The following is a 20000-nucleotide window of genomic DNA, read 5'->3' on the forward strand; positions in this document are numbered from 1 at the left end:
TCTTTGCAGCGGTGGTGCAGACGATGCGTGACCTGGTGTGGGTGTGTCCTCAGTGTGGTGACGCTGTGTGTTTGGCTCTAGAGGGCAGTGAGGAGACGCTACAGGACAGCCAGGTCAGACACTAGCTGGCTATAAATAAACACTTGATTTCTCCATTTCTCCCCATTATATTTTTTACATTGTGTCAAAGCTTACAGAAATACAAAATAGATGATATGGATTTGGTTTTGTGGTCTGATAGTTTGGATGGGAAACTATACGCGTGTCTGTCCATGAATTAGAAGAGAACTATAGCGCAGTGCCTGTTTGCCCCGCTGCCACACGGAGCACTGTTTCCTTGTTTATTCAAAGTTTGTTCATCTTGAACAGACATTGCACCAAATCCGACACGTCCTTGGGTCCCCTAGCAGTACACCCACCAAGCGGGAAGTCGATCGGACGAACGGTTCTGGGGAGCAAAGGACACACAGACGGACAGAAGCTGTGTCTCATTGGAGAGGCTGCAGTCGACGAAGGACCCGGTCCACAAAATGACCTTTTTCCATACAAGAAGCTGCAGGACTGCTGCAGAACAGGAGAGACCACATAACATTTCACTCTGACCAAAACGTAAAAAAAACTGCAGATTTAAAGAAAATATTTTTTCTATGTTGCTTTTTTTAAGTTTTTGTCCGAGTGAAATGTTCTATGGTCTCTCCCGATTCTAAATATAGCTGAACCGTTTGGTTTGAACAAGTAAAACTAATTTTATAAGCATTTTACGAAATGTCTATGGGAAAATAAATGGCGGATGAAATTCTCTGGTACAGTGCTGAAGCAGGAAGTATGCGCTCACTTTGCCTTTCTATTGCTTTCTATTCTCGCTCCATCTGGGTTCCATCACCCAGAGGCCCATTTTTTGCTCCGTCGTTTTCTTTCTTTTGCCGCTGTTCTTCACATCCCCCCTATCTAAGATGTCAAGTTCAGTAGGTCTTAAATTCACCATGTCCTCCTCCAGGGCAGGCAGGCGTTGCTGTGGCTGCTGGGTGTCTATGGGGAGCGGGTCTCCAGCGCCCCCTACGTGCTGGAGGTGTTCATAGACGGAATAAGGAGCGAGGTCTCTCCGGGAGTCAAGACGGAGCTGCTGACTGCCACCATGAGGCTGTTCCTCTGTCGGCCTGCCGAGACACAGGACATGCTGGGGAGACTGCTGCACTACTGCATAGGTGTGTGTGTGCCACTGGTGGGTGTTATGGGTGTATGTGTGTATGTGTCTATGTGAGTGTGCGTGCACGAAAGTGTGTGTGAGAGAGCGTTATTATTGACACAGTACTCATCAAGGTGGTAGCTCCGTTCGTGAAAAGTGAAGCCAGTGTGGAAGTAACTTAAACCTGCATTCTTTCTATTGGCCAGCAGGGTGACCCCACTGGCTGCAAAAAGAAGACCGATTGATTGTATGGAATTCAATGGGAAAATGACCCCACTTCTCAATTGATTTATGACTATAGTGAAACACTTTTGTAATGACTTTATGGTCTCAGTCGCTAGTTTCAAGTTTTCGTTAATACAGCATGATGTTCATTTCACCTGACTTGACTTATAGTCTGGGAGCCATGGGGTTGAACCTCGCTTTGTCGGATAACGTTTTTTTCTCTGCTGATTCTTGTAGTTTGGGGGTACCTATTCAAAATACAGGAGGGTGCCCGGTGAGCACCCTTGAGCATTTTCAGATATTAACCCCCTTAAGTGCCAAAATCCCAGAAAAATAACGATTTATGAGATTTCACGCAAAATACTAAAATCAAATGCATCAAATTTGTTTTCTCCAATGTCTATTCATAAAGGAGGTCATGTACAATGTATTTCATTCCAAATTACATAATATTAACCCTTTTAGGCCGTGCCAGCAAAACGAACTTTTTATGACAATATGGGTCGCGCTGGATGAGAACATCGATTGAGCCTTTGCTCATTGGCAAGTAGAGATTCAGAGTAGATGATACACATTGGGAGGTGTGAAGTGAAGGCCACATTTTGCTGATGGTCTTCACGGTAGTTAAGCCTATTTGGATGTTGAGCATCCTACTCTGAAACATGCACAGAACATTGTGCATGGCAAACCATGCACTTCACACAGTTGCACTTATTGGAGTTAGAAGGGTTTTCATCTCCAAAACGTGTCTGGGAAAAGTCTTAAATTTTCCGGTAGAATGGTTGGGCTCCGTGACCTGTTGCATGTGTCTTTTTTTGCATCCAAATTCCTCAGTGTTCAATGCTAGTGGCAGATTTACATTGAGATTTCACCACAAGATTGCATGAAAGTGGGCCCTTCTTAACATTCTCAATGAATGCTTCATTCGATGGTGGTAGAGCAGCTAAGTTTGGAACAGGCTGAGATGAAGGCAGTGACTTGGTCAAGGACCTGCTGGAACAGTGCAACCACATTGTCAATGGCTGATAGTTCATACAGTTTTGAGGACTTTGATGACAGAGCCTTTTCCAAGTCAAGTCAAGTCAAGTCAAATTTTATTTATATAGCACCTTTCATACACAAGGCAATTCAAGGTGCTTTACAAAAAAATAATCGAAGTAAGACGCAACAGTTTTGCATAAGAGATGGTGTTTCTAGCTGACCCCTGTCTCTCTGACATCTCGGGTGATGGACTTGACACTGTAATCATGTCTCATAGGTATGAAGTCAGTCGTGTCATAACATTTTAGATTAAATCAGCTATGATGCCATCAGCTGGCCAGTGGATGGTCCAAAGAAGGGCTGATCCATCAATGACAGTGACATCTGCAACACTGGCATTCCTCCTGGAGATTTTGACTTGGAGTGACTTCTTCAGTGTAGACTTGGATTTACAAATTCACATTCCATCCTCGGTAAACATGGCAGTTGGGACTGGTGCCAGCTCATAGGCGAGGACATCCTTCATGTCAACTTCATGGTCACTGGACAACAGTGTGATTACGCTTGAATCGATGGCATTTAGGTCATAAATTGTGGAGATGCCAACTTGGATTGATTTGGTTGTTGTCATTGTCTTCACTTTGTTTGAGATGGTGAGACTTTGTTTGAGATGGTGTTGTAAGATCCCTATGGCCAGGTCTTCTCAAAATCTTCTAACATTGCCTCCCAAGGGAGCTGGAAGTGGGGTGCTGAGGGTGCTGCAGCACCCCCTACCTAAAAGTACTTCCAGCGCCACTTGGTGCTGCAGCACCCCCTACCTAAAAGTACTTCCAGCGCCACTGGCTTGCTGCCTTTTGGGGGGCATGCAGCCTGGTTAGTGCCACAGAAAGCCTCTAGCTATTTCTAGTCCAGCAGAGGAAACGTTCTGACCAACAGGCCGGCACTGGCAGGAGACAGATTACTTGAAGAAGCCTCCTGTGGCTCTGCCTTCGGGAACGGCAGCATTGGTTGAGGCTCAGCCTCAGCCAGTTTTTTTACACCCCGGACCTTATTTCCAGCTTAAAATATGATGTTTTACTCGCCCAGAGAACTTTGGTTTCATTCTGATCACCATAGAAGATATTCAGGTCCGAGTAGAGTCCGAACTGGCCAAAACGGGCGAAAATGGGGCGTACGTAGTACACACTGCAAATAACGTATTTTCTGCAACATAGCGGTTCATATCCTCATAATATCTTGTCCATATGAACGTGAATCCATCTAGTCTCCTCCGGGCTGCCTCGGGCAGCTTCGGTTTCCTCATCCGGGGTCTGTGAACCCAACAGAGGCATTCCTCCTCTGTTCTCGGCCGTGCAGCGCTTGTTTGTCCCTGGCCTGTTGTTCCTCTCTCTCCTCGTCCGCTCTTCAATTTCGATTAGCTCTTCATCCGTTGTTGTAAACAAGTCGATAGTCACGGGAAGATGGCCCTGGTGCGCGGTGATTCCTGGTAGACAATAGCCAGGTAGACAAAGGAGTCAGCAGGAAACTCAGGAGACTTCAGCAGGACTTGGGGCGATAGTTGGATTCACAGACCCCGGGTGAGGAAACCGAGGGTGCCCGAAGCTGCCCGACGCAGTCCGGAGGAGACTAGACCCATTCATGTTCATTTATGGATGAGATGATATGAGGATATAAACCGCTACATTGCAGAAAATACGTTATTTACAGTGTGTACTACGTGTGTGTGTGTGTGTGTGTGTGTGTCTAGGTGTGTGTGTTTGTGTGTACTACGTATGCCCCGTTCGCCCGTTTTTGGCCAGTTCCAGGACTCTACTCGGACCTGAATATCTTCTATGGCGATCAGAATGAAACCAAAGTTATCTGGGTGATTAAAACATCATATTTTAAGCTGGAAATAAGGTCCGGGGTGTAAAAAAAAACTGAATTTTCCTTTAAGCAGCACCTGAGAATGTTGATTTTATGTTGAATAAGCATAATCATTTTGTTATCGAGATTGCTGACTTTTTTTTTTACAAAAAAATAATGACATGACAGAGATGGCCTTGCCTTTTGAGGGCATATATCACAAATGGCACCACTTTAGAATGTGTGTTCTTATTTGAACACAGGTGTATTTCTGGGGTGGCAATTTGAGTCCTTTGCCAGGGCCCGTTCTCAGTTCTTACTGCGCCAACTTTGACGACGTGGTATTTTAAGAGCACAGCACAGCCCACTGCTATGAAGAAATATAGATAAGTACAGATAAACTCCATGACAATGTTTCGCCCGTTTAATAGACTTGATAAAAACATCTTGTCATGATGACAGTGTTGTTCCATGAGATGACAAGAGGAAGGATGGAAGGTGCGCTTACTGATAAGAGAAAATACAATTGCTTCATATTGACGTTCGATAGGGTGTGTGTGTGTGTGTGTGTGTGTGTGTGTGTGTGTGTGTGTGTGTGTGTGTTTGTGTGTCTGTGCGCGCGCACGCAAGTGTACGTACGCGCAAAGCATTCATTGTGCAAGTGTGTGTTGGGAAATTTGACTTGTATTGAGATTGTTACCGTTTCATACCATAGTGCTACATTGCATTGTCCAGCAATGTTGGGGTAACTCATTACAAAAGTAACATATTACATTAGTAATAAGTAACTCAGTAATATAACTTATTACCAATGGAATTTCAGTAATATTATACCAGTTACTTTGTCAAGTAACAAGTTACAAGACAGCTTGCTGCAAGGGAGCTGGAAGTGGGGTGCTGAGGATGCTGCAGCACCCCCTACCTAAAAGTACTTCCAGCGCCACTGTTGCCTCCCCAATCTTTATGGCACTGTCTACATTGACAGTTGGTAGGGTGATCTTGATGTTCATGATGCTTTCCCCTGGATGTTCATTGGGATCCAATGGATGGAGGCAGGTTTCCAGTTTCTGACAAAGTTTTTGGCATGTCCTTAACCCATGGCTTTAGCCTCCTCCTTGTGATAGAGATGAACCTATCTGTCTTATCCTCTTCCATCTCCTTCATGTGCGACTCAATCTTGCAGCATATATGGTGGCTCAGGGCCCAGATCTTCAGTGCCTATGGCTTCACGGTAATCCAATTATCCCTCCATCACTGTGGCCGTACCTCATGAAAGTGGACTCTGTGAACTGGTTGCTCCACAGGCCATTCCATATTCCAGTAATGTGTCGCATCACATGCTGCCCCTGGAGAAAATTGCTTTGTGGAGGAAGCTTCTCCATGGAATGAAGATAGTAGAGGCCATACCTGACATGGTTGACATGGCCAGCTGCAAAGTAGTAGGTAAGCATCTTCTGGAATATGGTCAGATGGAGAAGCCAGTCACCCTCACGTTCAGCCCAGATGTATGACATCATCAGCATCATTGGTTTCACCAAGACCTAAACCCAAAGTCTGGCTGTTCTGGTCTGACTCGCAATCTGATCCAAGGCTCTCATCAGGTCATCTGCTTTCTGGAAATTTCTTACCGGAGCTCCAGAGAGCCCACTATCAGCCATCAGTGAACATATAGCCCCAACATAACTCTGGTTTAATGATAACCATGATAAAATTCCTTACGATAACCGTACCGTTTAACATTTTCATTATCATTAAAACCGTGGTACCGTGATACCGTGATTACAGTGCTTTGAAAAACATGGTAAATACTGTCCATCATCAACCAAAGTTGGCAACCGTCTCCCAGGTGCAGCCTTGGAGAAATGATTTCAGTGAGTGTATCAATCCTTTTTGGATCGGAGTTTTCAATATAAAATGTTGTAAAATGATTTCAGTGAGTCTCTCAGTACTTTTTGAACATTTTCAGCATTTCTTTGCGAATACAGTGATAATACAATAATCGTGATAATTTTGGTCACGGTAATCGTGATGTGAAATTTTCATACCGTTACATCTCTACCACCAAGACGTTATTTAGAAGTCCTATAAGTGATGTGTGTCTGTTTGAGGCGAGATGTGAGGCGAGATGTCTGTGAGGTGAGATGCAGTGTCCCAGCCATTTTGACTGGGGTGGCCCAAGTGCACAGACTCAAGCAAGGGTAGCACTGATTGTGGCATTTAGGAAGGATGTAGAAAGTACAAAAAAAGTACAAGGAATTGAGAGTAGAGACAGAAAGTGTTATAGCTCAAAGCCGGTGAAACATGCACACACGTGCGCAGTCACGCTCACGCACATGCACACACACACACACACACAGTGCCAAAGAGAGGGGTGTGGGGGAGAAGGGTCTGACTTGTGCAAACATGCACCGCTTCAACACCCGGGAGTGATTTATCAGACTAAAAGTCCTCTGCTTATTTCATGTTTTTATTGGGGGTTGGGGGGCACATGGTGGGTTAATCAAATGGGCTACATTATACATGACACCCTTGCTCCTTTATGAATAAACATTGGAGAAAGCAAATTTGATGCATTTGATGAGTATTTTGCATGAAATCTCATAAATCCCGATTTTTATGGGGATTTTGGCACTTAAGGGGTTAATATCTAAAAATGCTCAAGGGTGCTCACCGGGCACCCTCCATTTTGAATAGGTACCCCCAAACTACAAGAATCAGCAGAGAAAAAAACTTTATCAGACGAAACAAGGTTCATCAAAAAAACAGCCTTTGGCTCCCGGACTATTAGAATAGAGGGTGAAACAGACTATGCTTTGGGGCATGATTGACAGGTTGCCTGTCCAGTGATTGTGCAGCTTGCCGATTGCAGACCAATACCAGGCGTGCTGCGGGTCTTCTCGTACAAATCCACAAACCACTGGATGACATCACGGCAGCTACGTCCATATTTATTATAATCTGTTAATGTTCCCATGTCTTCCAGAGGACGAGACGGACATGTGCGTGCGCGACCAGGCGCTGCTCTACTACCGCCTGTTGCATTGTGGGATAGAGGAGACGCGGAAGGTCCTCCAGGGCCGGAGGTCAGACCCCTCCCTAGGTGTTCTGATTGGCCGCCCGGCAGAGCCCGTCAGCCAATGGGCACGCAGCTTTAACACGCTCGAGCCCCTCCGGCAGGACGCTGCAGAGGCCGATTCAGCCAGCGGGGGGAGCGCTGAACCCGTGACCTCTGACCCCAAGCCTATCAGCGACCTGTCAAACGCGCTGAACCCCAGCCAGGTCCACATGGTTCACATGGTTCACACTGGTGAGTTTGGAGTTGGACAGTAAAATCTTACCTTTGGCTTAGTAGTTTAAGATGGGTCATCATAATGTGATGTCTGGAGGGGCTGGATAGGGTGGATGATCAACACCAGTGACTCAATGATGATTTTCCCAGGTGTTGAGATTCAAAAGACTTGTTCTCATGGCCGAAAAAGCAAAGTAGTTTTATCATAACAATATTTTGCATGGTGAATATTTCAATACATATCTCTCTTCATTTGGCATTTCTCTTTTAACACGTTCACTGCCATTGACGAGATATCTCGTCTAAAAAAAAACCGGTTGACTGCCAATGACGAGATATCTCGTCTTAAAAAAAAAAAAAAAAATTTGACGGTGGGACGTGGATCAACGCCCCCCACGTCTCCTATAAAAATATTGGAGCCACCGAACGTGTACAACCCATTCCACCGACCCACTAAGTGGCGACAGTGCTCTCCAAACTAGAAAAAGCCGAGCCAAAACTGCAGGGGAACGCGCGAGGAAACCATTCTCTCATACTTTAAAATGGATTGGCGAAAACGCTTTCGCTTTCGCGCATTATCGCGTTGGGAGCTGGCGGTGGGGGATTGCAAATTTGCATAATAGATTATGGGTGAAACACACTTTGAAACACCAGCAGAAAGCGCAGAATCGCACGCAGCAGCTTCATTCCAGCTGAGCTCAACCGAAAACCCAGAAACGAACGAGCCTCATTCTCATACTGTAGGCGAAAACGCTTTCACGCTGGTGCACACGGGCGCACAACGGTGGGGGGTTCCAAAAATAGACTGGGTGGAAAACACACTTTGAAACACGCAGCATAAAGCCTAGAATCGCACAAAGCTTCATCAAAGCTCTCAAACCCAAGAAACGAGTGAGCCTCATCCACACTCGCCGACGAGGGGGCCGCCAGGGAGGGAGGCTGCTCACTGCTCAGACAGGCAGTAGAAACTCGCTTGTGACAAACGCTGCTGAAAGCCACCAGACACGCCCACGGAGGGAGGAGTTTGAAGGAGAGGGCGTTCAGAACTATATTGTTTAGATGTCTGATCTCTCACTGATGCCAAAAATAAATGGTTAAAGTGACTGTTCTGCCTGTTTGATTGAATTTCACAAAACTGCGATTATCTCAGCTTTCAGTCTCAGACGCTGAAACCATGCTGTACTCAACGGCTAATATCTACATAACTACTAACTCTACAAACTAACTCTTTTAGACAGAGAAAGCACACATTCTATTAGTACTTTTGTGAACTTTGTGTTCACAAAGTCCAAGCAGAAAATAATCCTCGGCTCTTGTAAAATGAGCCAGAATCCTCAAAAAAACCCTCTGGCAGAAGCTACCTACAGTAAAAAAAAAAACGGCTGGCAGTGAATGTGTTAATTAGCTCGCTAAGCTTACTTATGTCTGTTGTGGAAATGGGACTTTATTGTTTATTCAAAAAAGGACAAGGACAGCACAAAATATTGATTGCCAGACGATGGACTTTTGGGGCAAGTCACCGTTCTATTCAATTTCAAAATTGCCATTACACACGCACAGGCTCAGACGCTTGCAAAACGTCCGTCCTGTGGTAATAAATATTCAACTCGGAGCGCTGTCCTTCCCCTTTTTTGAATTATTTACTATTTAAGGATCCAGCACCCAGGTGATACAATATTCAGGAGATGAGCGCTTTGTATTTGAATTTTTTTTAAATACTTTTTTTATGTCAATTACAGAACACCTTAATTGGTTGTGGGGGTTATGGGAGAGCTGTGTCAGAGACGTGTGTTGGAGAAGATATGTGTTGTTGTTGCAGTCAGTTAGGGTTGCCAACTTCCTGAAATGGAAATAAGGAACTGGTCTCCAGCTAAGTGGACCTCTAACAAATAGAACTGCTCTTATACCTGCTCAGTAGTGGACTTAACGGATATAGGAATCAGATAACTGCAAGGGCTTCAGCTTCAACCATTCACCATTAACACGAGCAAACACACAACCCTGAATTTGATCCGGAATAATGTAACAGATTATCATTCAATAATTTTATTTGGGTGTTGCAAAACAAAAGTTTCTCATTCTTTAGAATAAAACAATCAACAGTAGTACAAACAGCATTTTGATATATGACTACCGGTAATACTACTTCACGTTGGCATGTACTCATTCAATTTTCTTTTAACAGTGCAAACAGCTCAATAGAAGGTTTGTGTGCGCATCCAACCTTTTTTTAGGCCAGGTGCTGGGTACAGAAGCACAATGTAGAAAAAAATAGAAATACCCGCACACTGGAGCAGCTCCAATATATTTAATTAGACAGCTACTGAAAGCTTTTGACCCACACAGGGTATGAAAAAATAAATATATTTTATTTTTTTCTACAACAGTGCAAACAGCAACGTTACATTATTATTCTTTTGAATAGAACAGACGTGGTATTATGAACGTTTAAATCATTAGTGCAAAAACATTTTTAGATTTCAGATTAAATCTTCTGAACACAACACAAAACAGATGGTGTGCTACATTTGTATAAAAGGTACAATCTTAAATGCTCAACGTGCTGTCGTCAGTTTAGTTGAATCTAGCGACGCTGACATCGCTTCTTGTTCGTCGTGACTCAACAACCATTCTAGGGTCGTTGAACGTAACATGACAGCACAGACACAGACAGGCTGCGGGAGAGAGCAGCAGCGGCTGTTTATGCTCGATACACATAGCCCTTCACAATTTGCACTGCATTTTTTTATCCAATAGAAAGTGCGTCAGTGGTCACCAATAAAGGTCAAAAATTACGTAATGCCATTAAATGGGTCCCTATGGTTCAGGTATAAGTTTATGTTTTAGTGGAAAAATGTGCTATTTGAATCCATGTTTCCATGAAAGCTCTATCCACCTTCCCTCTCCTTTCACTCCTCCTTTCTCCTTACTTCCTTCCCCCTCCCCTCCCTCCTTCCTCCTGCTTTCTCTCCAGGCTCAGAGGGTGCCAGTCTGTCTCCGGGATCCTCCAGAGTCCCTCTCAGTCTGTCCCTCTCCCCGCCTGCTTTCTCTCCAGGCTCAGAGGGTGCCAGTCTGTCTCCAGGATCGTCCGGAGTCCCTCTCAGTCTGTCCCTCTCCCCGCCTGCTTTCTCTCCAGGCTCAGAGGGTGCCAGTCTGTCTCCGGGATCGTCCGGAGTCCCTCTCACTCTGTCCCTCTCCCCGCCGCTCAGCCCGGAGGAGTTTGAGCGGCTGTGGCTCCATGCTGAGCGAGGTAATGCATCTGGAACCAGGTTATTGTCAGCAGTTGCTACGCGTCCCGAGCGCTCTTTCACCGGGGCGAAAGCTTCCTCCTCGTGGGACGGGGAATCGTGATTGGAATGCCAGCTAGTTGAATGTCAAGTTGTCTAACCTGGCCTCTCAACCTCTAGTGCAGGGGTGCCCAACCAGTCGATCGCGGTCGACTGGTCGACCGCGGACTGACCCCAGGTCGATCGCGTCAAAAATCGATCGATCGATTATTTAAAAAAATAATAATAATAATAAAATAAAATATAATGGAAGTACATGCAGTTGTTTATTTTAATTATGGATCATAATACAATGCAATTCCAAATGCACTTTTATTTTAAAAGTAGCCACACAGTGAGAAAAAAGAAAGTGAGAAAAAATAAGTATTGGGGGAAAAAAGTGATGCATCGATTTAAGATGCATCGATAATCGTAATCGAATCGAATTGTAGCCCTCTGAATCGTAATCGAATCGAATCGTGAGGCCAGTGAAGATTCACGGCCCTAATGTCAAGTGGAGAAAATGAGAGAAAGTGTTGTGAGGTTAGTTACTGCAGGCTGGAAACGATGTGTGTGCGTTTGCGATGTTGAAACTGGACTGGTCGATCTCGGGAGGCTGGCTACTTGAAAAATAGATCTTGGGTCAAAAAAGGTTGGGCACCCCTGCTCTAGTGTCTCTATAGTCTCATCTTCCCAAACGTTTTCATGACAAGGACTCTCAAGCAGAGGTGTTTTTGGGGTGACTCAACAACACAGCTAATCGTTTTCAACATGTAAAATGGTCCTACCCCTACCCTTTGACCTTTGACCACCAAAATCTAAATCAGTTCATCTTTGAGTCCAAGTGGACGTTTGAGCCAAATTTGAAGAAATTCCCTCAAGGTGTTCCTGAGATATCGCATTAACGAGCATGGAATGGAAACATAATGAGAGAGGCATAAAAATAAAGACAGCGTCTGCTACCAGTCACACTGGTTCCTCCCACGTCAGTTTAGCTGGTAAATATGAACCTAACATGTTAAACCCGGTTCAACAGCTTAAATATGCTTAAAAAAATGTGGGTAACAATTCAGGGAGGTGCTTAATTATTACTATATTTGGCAACAAACCAGTAGCTCTCTGTCCGACCTGTCTTAACACTGTCTAGCATCCCCATAATAACCCTAAAATCATCTGGATTTTAACACAAATACCCCCATCTATTCAGTCTTTTGAAATTATTATAATTGTTATATACCTGTGCGAAGGCAGTACAGGGTAACATCTTCTGCCTTGATCACGTTTAAATGTGCAGTACCTCTTCAAGAACAAGAGGTACTGCACAAACGCATCATTGCTGGTGTTGAAGACCCTGGAAACCGAAATCCACAAAAACCTTCTATGTAATTTAGGGTCTTATCATGTGAGTAATTATAAGCCTCAAAAAGTTTGAGACATTAGCTTCAACCCAAATCCTAAACATCGCCATTTCAATATTTACCATTTTTCTTGAGGCAGCCCTGGAAATCAGCCCTGAAAAGGCGAGGCCTATGCTGACCGTTTGGGCCTTATCGACCTCCTTGGACTTATCTCTGTCATAACACTCACCAGCCCCTCCCTTCTGTGAAACCGCGCAGCCCCTCCCACGGCTGAGTCACGCCCAGACCCGGGGGGCGGAGTTACACTTTAAGGCAGTGGCTTGATTTGATTGTGGAATACAAGAGACTTTGAAACCAGGGGATGATGACATGTGGAAGTGAGGACACCTATTTCCAACATGGTCCCTCCCTGGTGTTATAAAAACATACATCACATAAAACCTCCAAATTTACCTCAGACCACAAAAACGCCAGAGACAGTCTCAATGTAACAATATAAAAACATTAAAACAAATATGAAACTACATTCCCCGCCCTATAGTATCTTACCTTCAATCTAACCCCAATCACTACATCCCAACATTTCTCAAACTTTTTTGGCTTCAGTACCCCCTTTCCCTGATTTCTCAATCCAAGTAGTACCCCCTCTACCAACAGTTTGTTTAGAAAACTGCAAAGAGAAAACTATATTATGATCCAATGAATGAATGATAACCCACCTTTTGGAGAAATAACATTATAAAACAACAAATGGAGTGAAAGAGTTGCAATTAGTGCCTGCTGAGCAGATTTGTTTTAACGTTTTATATATTGCGCCATGGTTATGTTTTTGGTGCCGTTTGTTTGTCAGGAAAAACTACTGGGCTGAGTTTCATGAAACTTGGTAGCAGAGTGTAGCAGGGGCGTAAGGAAGAACCAATTAAATCATTTTCCCCTTTCTCTCAAGTACCCCCTGTAGTACTTCCACGTACCCCTAGGGGTATGCATACCCCAGTGTGGGAACCACTGCTTTAAGGGATACGTTTGTGATTTCAGACCTATAATTTGTCCCTTACATACCTGTAGTACTTAGAATATTGACCCTAACGCAGATTCAGCTGTTGGACAAACCCTGTTTAAGAGGCCCATCAACTGGAGCTTGCCATTTTGACTGACAGCTGACTCTGGAGTCAATATTCTCTGAAGAGTCCAATTACTACAGGAGACAAACTATATTTAGGCCCAAAATCACCAAACCTATCCTCTTAACAGGACACCTTGGCCTCCTGTTTACCCCCCACAGGGATGAGGCTAGGTTGAACCCCAGATGACCGTCTGCTTCTCTGACCTCCAGGCTGATGTTCTTCACAGAACACCCAAATCGTTGCCCTGGTCCATCCTCCTTAGGGAGAAGAAGTCAGGGTGAACTTAAGATGAACTGCAGTCCTTCCTGCCACAGACCCAGGGGCCATCAAATCTGCAGGATTGTCCAAGGCCATTTCAGGGTCCAAGAAACCTCTGCTGGATCAACTTATTTGAAAGGATAGGTCCCACCATGTGCTCTGTGGGCTTCTAACCCTGCCTTCTCATGTCAGGTCCCACCATGTGCTCTGTGGGCTTCTAACCCTGCCTTCTCATGTCAGGTCCCACCATGTGCTCTGTGGGCTTCTAACCCTGCCTTCTCATGTCAGGTCCCACCATGTGCTCTGTGGGCTTCTAACCCTGCCTTCTCATGTCAGGTCCCACCATGTGCTCTGTGGGCTTCTAACCCTGCCTTCTCATGTCAGGTCCCACCATGTGCTCTGTGGGCTTCTAACCCTGCCTTCTCATGTCAGGAGTAGGACTTTGATTCCATTTCTGATCGCAGGAGCCAAGACACAACATCTAATGAATTAAATTATAACAGTGAAACCGAGCTATTTATCGTTTCCCCCATTTGGGAGCCAGTGTCCTTGTGTACATTTCCAAGGTCAAATTGCCATGTCAGGTGATTCCACCCATCCAAAGATATATATATATATTATAGACGGTTTTAACTTGACAACAATAACAACCATCACAACCCACCTGGATATCAGGTTTACTTCCTGTATACATAGCTGAGCGCAGGCTGATATTCGGCTCATATTAAATGTTAACGTTAGGCCGTGTCTCCGACAGACACATTAACAAGTTAGCCTATTTCGGTCTTTATGTCTTGTAGTAGTTAGTTGTTGTTGTTGTTGTTGATGATAGTTGCCATAACAACCACCCCTGTCGGAAAGACGTGCACATGCTGGGTAGTAGGAAGCGTTGTTGTCCGGTCTGGAGCTAGCCTGAGAGGCTAATAAAAACTACATGTTACAGAGTAAGCTGACTATCAGTACGTTATTGCACGCATAGGCCTAGCTTTACATAATAAAAAATAGAAATAGAAGTAGGCTATGTCAGTGTTTCCCCCTGAATAGCTGAGAAAGTGGACACTGTAAATAGTTCGCACTGTGAAGCTGATACAATTCAGGTGGCGGTAATGCAACATTTAAGGATGCCAACCGCCATAAAACGCAAGAAGAAGCGGAGAAAAAGGAAATGTTGTGGGGTTGCAGCTGGTGAGAACCGTCTATATTATATTATATATACACATATATTACATTTAGAAAGCCTCATTACTCTTGTTTTCTGCTGCCAGGCGGTGAGGAAGAGGAGGAAGACTGCGTGTGTGTGGAGGAGCGTGTCCACTGCCCCGCCCCGCCCCGCTGTTCCCCGCAGAGCCTCCAGGCGGCGCTGCAGCTCGTCAACATCCAGGCGCTGGCCTTCACGCCGCCCCACACACTCCCCTGGAGGGTCTACCTGTACACACACACCACCACCACCGCCACCACACACCCCGCCGGCGCTCCCCGCGCCACCACACGCATCCTGGGGGAGCTGCTGTGCACAAAGGACAGGAAAGGGAGGGTAAAGAAAGGATCGGATGCCGACGAAGGGGCGATGGAGGCCGAGGAAGAGGAGGGAGAGGAGGAGGAAGCGACAGATGAGCGGGCGAGTGAGGAGAGAGAGGAGCAGGAGGTGAGAGTGACTCTGAAGCAGCAGCCGAGAGACGCCGACGCCCTGAAGGCGTTTCTCTCCATCCTCACTACTGTACTGCAAACGCTGTCCTCAGAGAGAGCCTGAGCACGCACGCACGCACACACACGCACGCACGCACGCGCACACACACACACACACACACACACACACACACACACACACACACACACACACAGGCACGCACACACACAGGCACGCACGCACACACACACACGCACACACACACACACACACACACACAGGCACGCACACACACACACAGACACACACGGACACAGACACAGATTAGGGACGGCATTAGCTCGGGAGGTAGAGCAGGTCGGCCAATGACTCAAGGGTTGGCGGTTCGAATCCCGCTCCCTCCCAGCTGTTGTCGTTGTGTCCTTGGGCAAGACACTTAACCCTCATTGCCTCGTATGAATGGGTATGAATGTCTATGAATGTTGGTGGTGGTCGGAGGGGCCGTAGGCGCGAAATGGCTGCCACGCTTCCGTCAGTCTTCCCCAGGGCAGCTGTGGCTACATCACCCGTAGCTTACCACCACTGGTACGAATGGTGTGAATGAATAATGATTCCTGTGAAGCGCTTTGGGTGTCTAGAAAAGCGCTATATAAATCCAATCATTATTATTATTATTATTATTATTACAGATGTGCTGTGGTGAAGCAAAAACAACACCACCAATGCTCAGTCGGCTACACATCCTGTTAATTTGCATAACAACATTTACAAACTTGTTTTTTAGGGCGACATAATAAAAAAAAATTGTACATTAATAAAATGCATCCTATAAACAGTATCAAACAGACTGAATTTATATGAAGATATTGACAGAAGATATTGTCATTTTAACGGGGGGAGACAAAGTAATGCCTTTCTGGAAAATTAATGTGTTTTGTTCATGTGCTTGTTTTCTTTATGATGATCATTGGAGGGGGTGGTCATAGTTTACCCCACCTTTACTGTATATGTATCACTGCACATGGAAAATATCAAAATAAAACCTTTGGACTGTGTTGCTTAGCATACTGTGTATGCTGTTTGTCTTATTAAGTCATTGCCTTTATTATAGGCGATGCCCGCAGGCGCAGCTTAGGAGATAACAGCTTGTTGATTTTTTGGCCTTTTCAAACATGTGAAAATGAAATGCTGTTAGTTATTATAGGCATAGTAGTCTAGGGAAAATAAGGTTTGACCTTAAACTAATTGCAACAGAATTTATTTTCACATTTTTATGTTTATATTGATGCCTGAAACACTGTAGTAAAAATCCCAGAAAATCCCATTAGTGGAATTATGTTCAAATGACGTTTTTTTCAAAATGGCTGCCATTATTAAAATTTTGGCCATACTGTATCTTGACTCCAACTACAAATTTGGTGTCATCAGTGATGTAATAAATCCTTCTGTGTTTTATGGCAGTTGGCATCCTTCATGTTGCATTACCGCCTGGCTGAGGCTTTATAAGTGTTATAAGTGTATGCCTATAAGTAGGGAGAAGAGCACAAGTGGTACATCATCTCCAGAGTAAGTATTTATTGTTTCTTTATTTTTGTTTGTTTATTTGCACAAAGAACATGAATAACAACAGATAGTACAAGTATCTTAATAAGCTATTATTAAGCTATACCTATTAGTAAGCTATTAGGTAAGTGCTTATTAAGATAGCCACCTCACACATACACTCCCCTTGATACACCTGTCCATGCCCCCTACCCACCTCTCAATCCAGACTCTCTAGGACCTTCCTATCCCTAGCAACGGACCCTTTTCCCTAGCCCCGCCCCCTCCATTGAGCCAACCCGGATCAGATCCGCCCCAAAATGCAGTGGGTTCTTCCTTGGCCCATGCTACACCCTTCCACCAAGTTTCATGAAAATCTGCCCAGTAGTTTTTCCGTAATCCTCCTGCTAACAGACAAACGGCACCGAAAACATCACCTCCTTTGTGGAGACAATGCAAATTTTGACAATGTTCCACTACTATACTGGGATTTTCCTGGATTTTTAGTATGTTAAATTGGAAGGTTTCAAGAGCTGAATACAACAAAAATAATTTATGTTGCAATTAGTTTAAGGTTGGGTCATTTTTTTCTCACAGATTCCTTTGATGTCTCCAGGTCAAGATGCAGTCCTTTAAAAATAATTAGCATTGTGGATATAGTCTTTATGTGAATAACATTTTGGGTGAAGCAAGATTGACCTATTTCAAGAAAAGGGGCAGCAGTGTAGAAGCTAGTGTAGAAGTGAGTGACTAAAAGCTAACAACCATAATAGCACAAATAATTGACCAAAATCTCTAAATAAGTAGCCTATCCTACAGTAGCCTAATTTATCCTAAAGGAGAAAAATATTGATGGTTAAAAGTTAAAACTGAATGACATCAGAACAGTCTAATCCTAATGTTAATTTAAAATGAGATATTCCTCTAAATCTGGCTTCAAATGGCCAACATTTTAGAAATCACTAAATGGACCAATTAATAGATAAATTAATCAATCATGAGTGGATTCAGCACACTATCTGGGCAGATTGAATCATTGCAAATCTATTCAGTCCTTTATAGGTCGCTGCCTCAGAATTGTGGCTTGTTTGACGCCCCTGTTGCTCAGTGTTTGTCTCTGTGCGTCTCTCAAGTCATGATTTACCTTTATTATAGGCTAGGCTATTTAGCAGGCGCGGCTTAGTAGGTAGCGGCTTGGTTATTATAGCGACAAATGACAGAGGCGTGGGCTGTTGGCCATCGTTCAGCCGCGATGACGAAGTTCACCTGACTTCAAACTAAAGCAACAGCCTGCGGTCCGCCCAGAACCATTTGGATAGAAACAGAAAGAGGATGTCCAACAACAGTAGTAGTAGTAATCTATTCTCTCAACGTGGGGCTCATATTTCCATAGTCTGATGCCGTCTATAATTTTAGCGCTTTCTAAACGCCGCTGTACGGAAAAGTCCCTGGTCTGTGCACAAGTGTGAGGTGAGTGTAATGATCGTATTAATGCATTAGTCCGATACTAACGTGACCGAAGTCCAAGTTATTTCAAAGGCTTTAACTTGGCTGTTGTTAAAGCGACGCATGCTGGTTATGTTTGTTTACTAATATGCTTTCTTTGAATATAGCCCACTTGTTGCGCTATACGAGGGTGTAGTCGGTAATTCAGCTGATGCGCACTGCTAAAACGAAATGTTGTAATAAATTGAGATTCGGTAATAGTCTGATCGAGTTCCTCTGGTTTTCAATTCACAAACGTGCTGTTTTATGTTTTAAATGTTTTGCCTACCTGTTGATGACATGCACCCGTTGTCCCGGTGTAACCTGTTCGGCTTCATTCAGTCCCTGGCTACACCAGGTGTGAATGCCTATGTTGATTAACTGGTCTATCTGGGTAAAACCTGTCACTGTAACATTAATGTTTTATAGCCTAATATAGACTATCATATGAAGTGTTATTTCTCTGTCTTTGGCTAAAGCTAAACATGCTTTCCAGTAGCCTATTTTTAAATACTATTATAGGCTATTATACAATATTAGCCTACCCAGGACTATCCTGTGCTTAGATATTACAATTACATTGTACATTAACAAACCCCATAAATAAAGCTGTGAATTCGGGTAGCTTGTTAGCTGTCACTCACTTTATTCTACAATAAATAAATCTATCTAAAAAATAATATATAAAATAGCTCAATGGGACACATGCACACTTTGTAGGCCTATAGGCTATGTATGTAGCCTATTAGTGTTTTTATTCAACTCTGAGTGCAGGCCTATTCAAGTTTCAGACACTTATTAGTGACTGTTGGCATTGTGTTGGATGTGGTTTCATTGACTAGGCTCATGATTTCTGTTTGCACATATGGCCTGTTGAGACATGATCACACACACACACACACACACACACACACACACACACGTCACACACACACACCGCACCAATAAAAGTGTGGTTTACGATCACCACTGTGACTGTTTGTATAAACTTAAAGGCACACTCCACCGATTTCCAACCGGCTTTGTATAATTACAAAAGCAGTAGTATACCGGTATCTGAAAACTATAAACCGTTTTGCAGTCATTCATTTAGTTTGACGGTTACTGCAGAGTTGATTTGAGTGAAGTTGTGGACCAGTGATGTCATTTGTGCATGGATGACATCACTGGTCCACAACTTCACTCTCATCAACTCTCAGTAACTGTCAAACTAAATGAATGCACGCACAACTGTTTACAGTTTCCAGATAGTGTGAGATTATGTGCAAAACAAAGCATCGTTGAGAATTGGCAGAGTGTCCCTTTAATGGAACGGATCTCTCCGATTGTTGTGCAGCAGTGACTGACAAACCCATATGGATGTTGTAACCAACAACACACTCTCCAAGCATGCAGAGAACAGGGTCTACTTGATTTTGACACATACCACACACACACACACAGACACACACACACACTTACTTATGTCTAACCTGTTGTTGATTCCGAGTCTGTTGAAACATTCATTGACTCCAAGCTGAATTATTTACTGCTGTGCTGACTGAGTTACACACTGATACAATGAATGGCATATGCATTGTATTCATTGTGTGTGTGTGTGTGTGTGTGTGTGTGTGTGTGTGTGTGTGTGTGTGTGTGTGTGTGTGTGTGTGTGTGTGTGTGTGCGTGCGTGCGTGCGTGCGTGCGTGCGTGCGTGCGTGCGTGTGTGTGTGGTAGGAAATGCGGTGTCATTTTAAGAGGAATGTTGTTTTGGGAGTCCTGATTCTCCTTGGTTGCCTGTACTTGTACTACAGCCATTCAGATTTCCTCATTCC

General features: G+C 44.2%; 2 protein-coding genes across 4 annotated transcripts in view; both read left to right on the top strand.

Moving 5' to 3' along the window:
* Positions 1-16281, top strand: part of ap4b1 (adaptor related protein complex 4 subunit beta 1) — a 26448-nt gene extending 10167 nt beyond the window's left edge. For 2 of the 3 annotated variants that reach the window (XM_083656712.1, XM_083656713.1), the window contains exons 10-14: positions 10-113; positions 998-1205; positions 7221-7544; positions 10501-10776; positions 14798-16281. In XM_083656712.1, coding sequence (XP_083512838.1) covers positions 10-113; positions 998-1205; positions 7221-7544; positions 10501-10776; positions 14798-15282 — 1397 coding nt within the window. In that variant the 3' untranslated portion in view covers positions 15283-16281. The remainder of the gene's footprint in view (positions 1-9; positions 114-997; positions 1206-7220; positions 7545-10500; positions 10777-14797) is intronic. The other variant, XM_083656714.1, reaches the window with a different exon arrangement.
* A 1709-nt stretch (positions 16282-17990) lies between these two features.
* The window catches only part of LOC310794410 (alpha-1,3-mannosyl-glycoprotein 4-beta-N-acetylglucosaminyltransferase C), a 10448-nt gene continuing 8438 nt past the window's right edge, over positions 17991-20000 (top strand). The window contains exons 1-2 of the mRNA XM_083656406.1: positions 17991-18171; positions 19903-20000. The exon at positions 19903-20000 is cut by the window's right edge and continues 1 nt beyond it. Coding sequence (XP_083512532.1) covers positions 19906-20000 — 95 coding nt within the window. The 5' untranslated portion in view covers positions 17991-18171; positions 19903-19905. The remainder of the gene's footprint in view (positions 18172-19902) is intronic.

The sequence above is a fragment of the Poromitra crassiceps genome, assembly GCF_964638095.1.
Source record: "Poromitra crassiceps genome assembly, chromosome: 20".
Taxonomy (NCBI): domain Eukaryota; kingdom Metazoa; phylum Chordata; class Actinopteri; order Beryciformes; family Melamphaidae; genus Poromitra; species Poromitra crassiceps.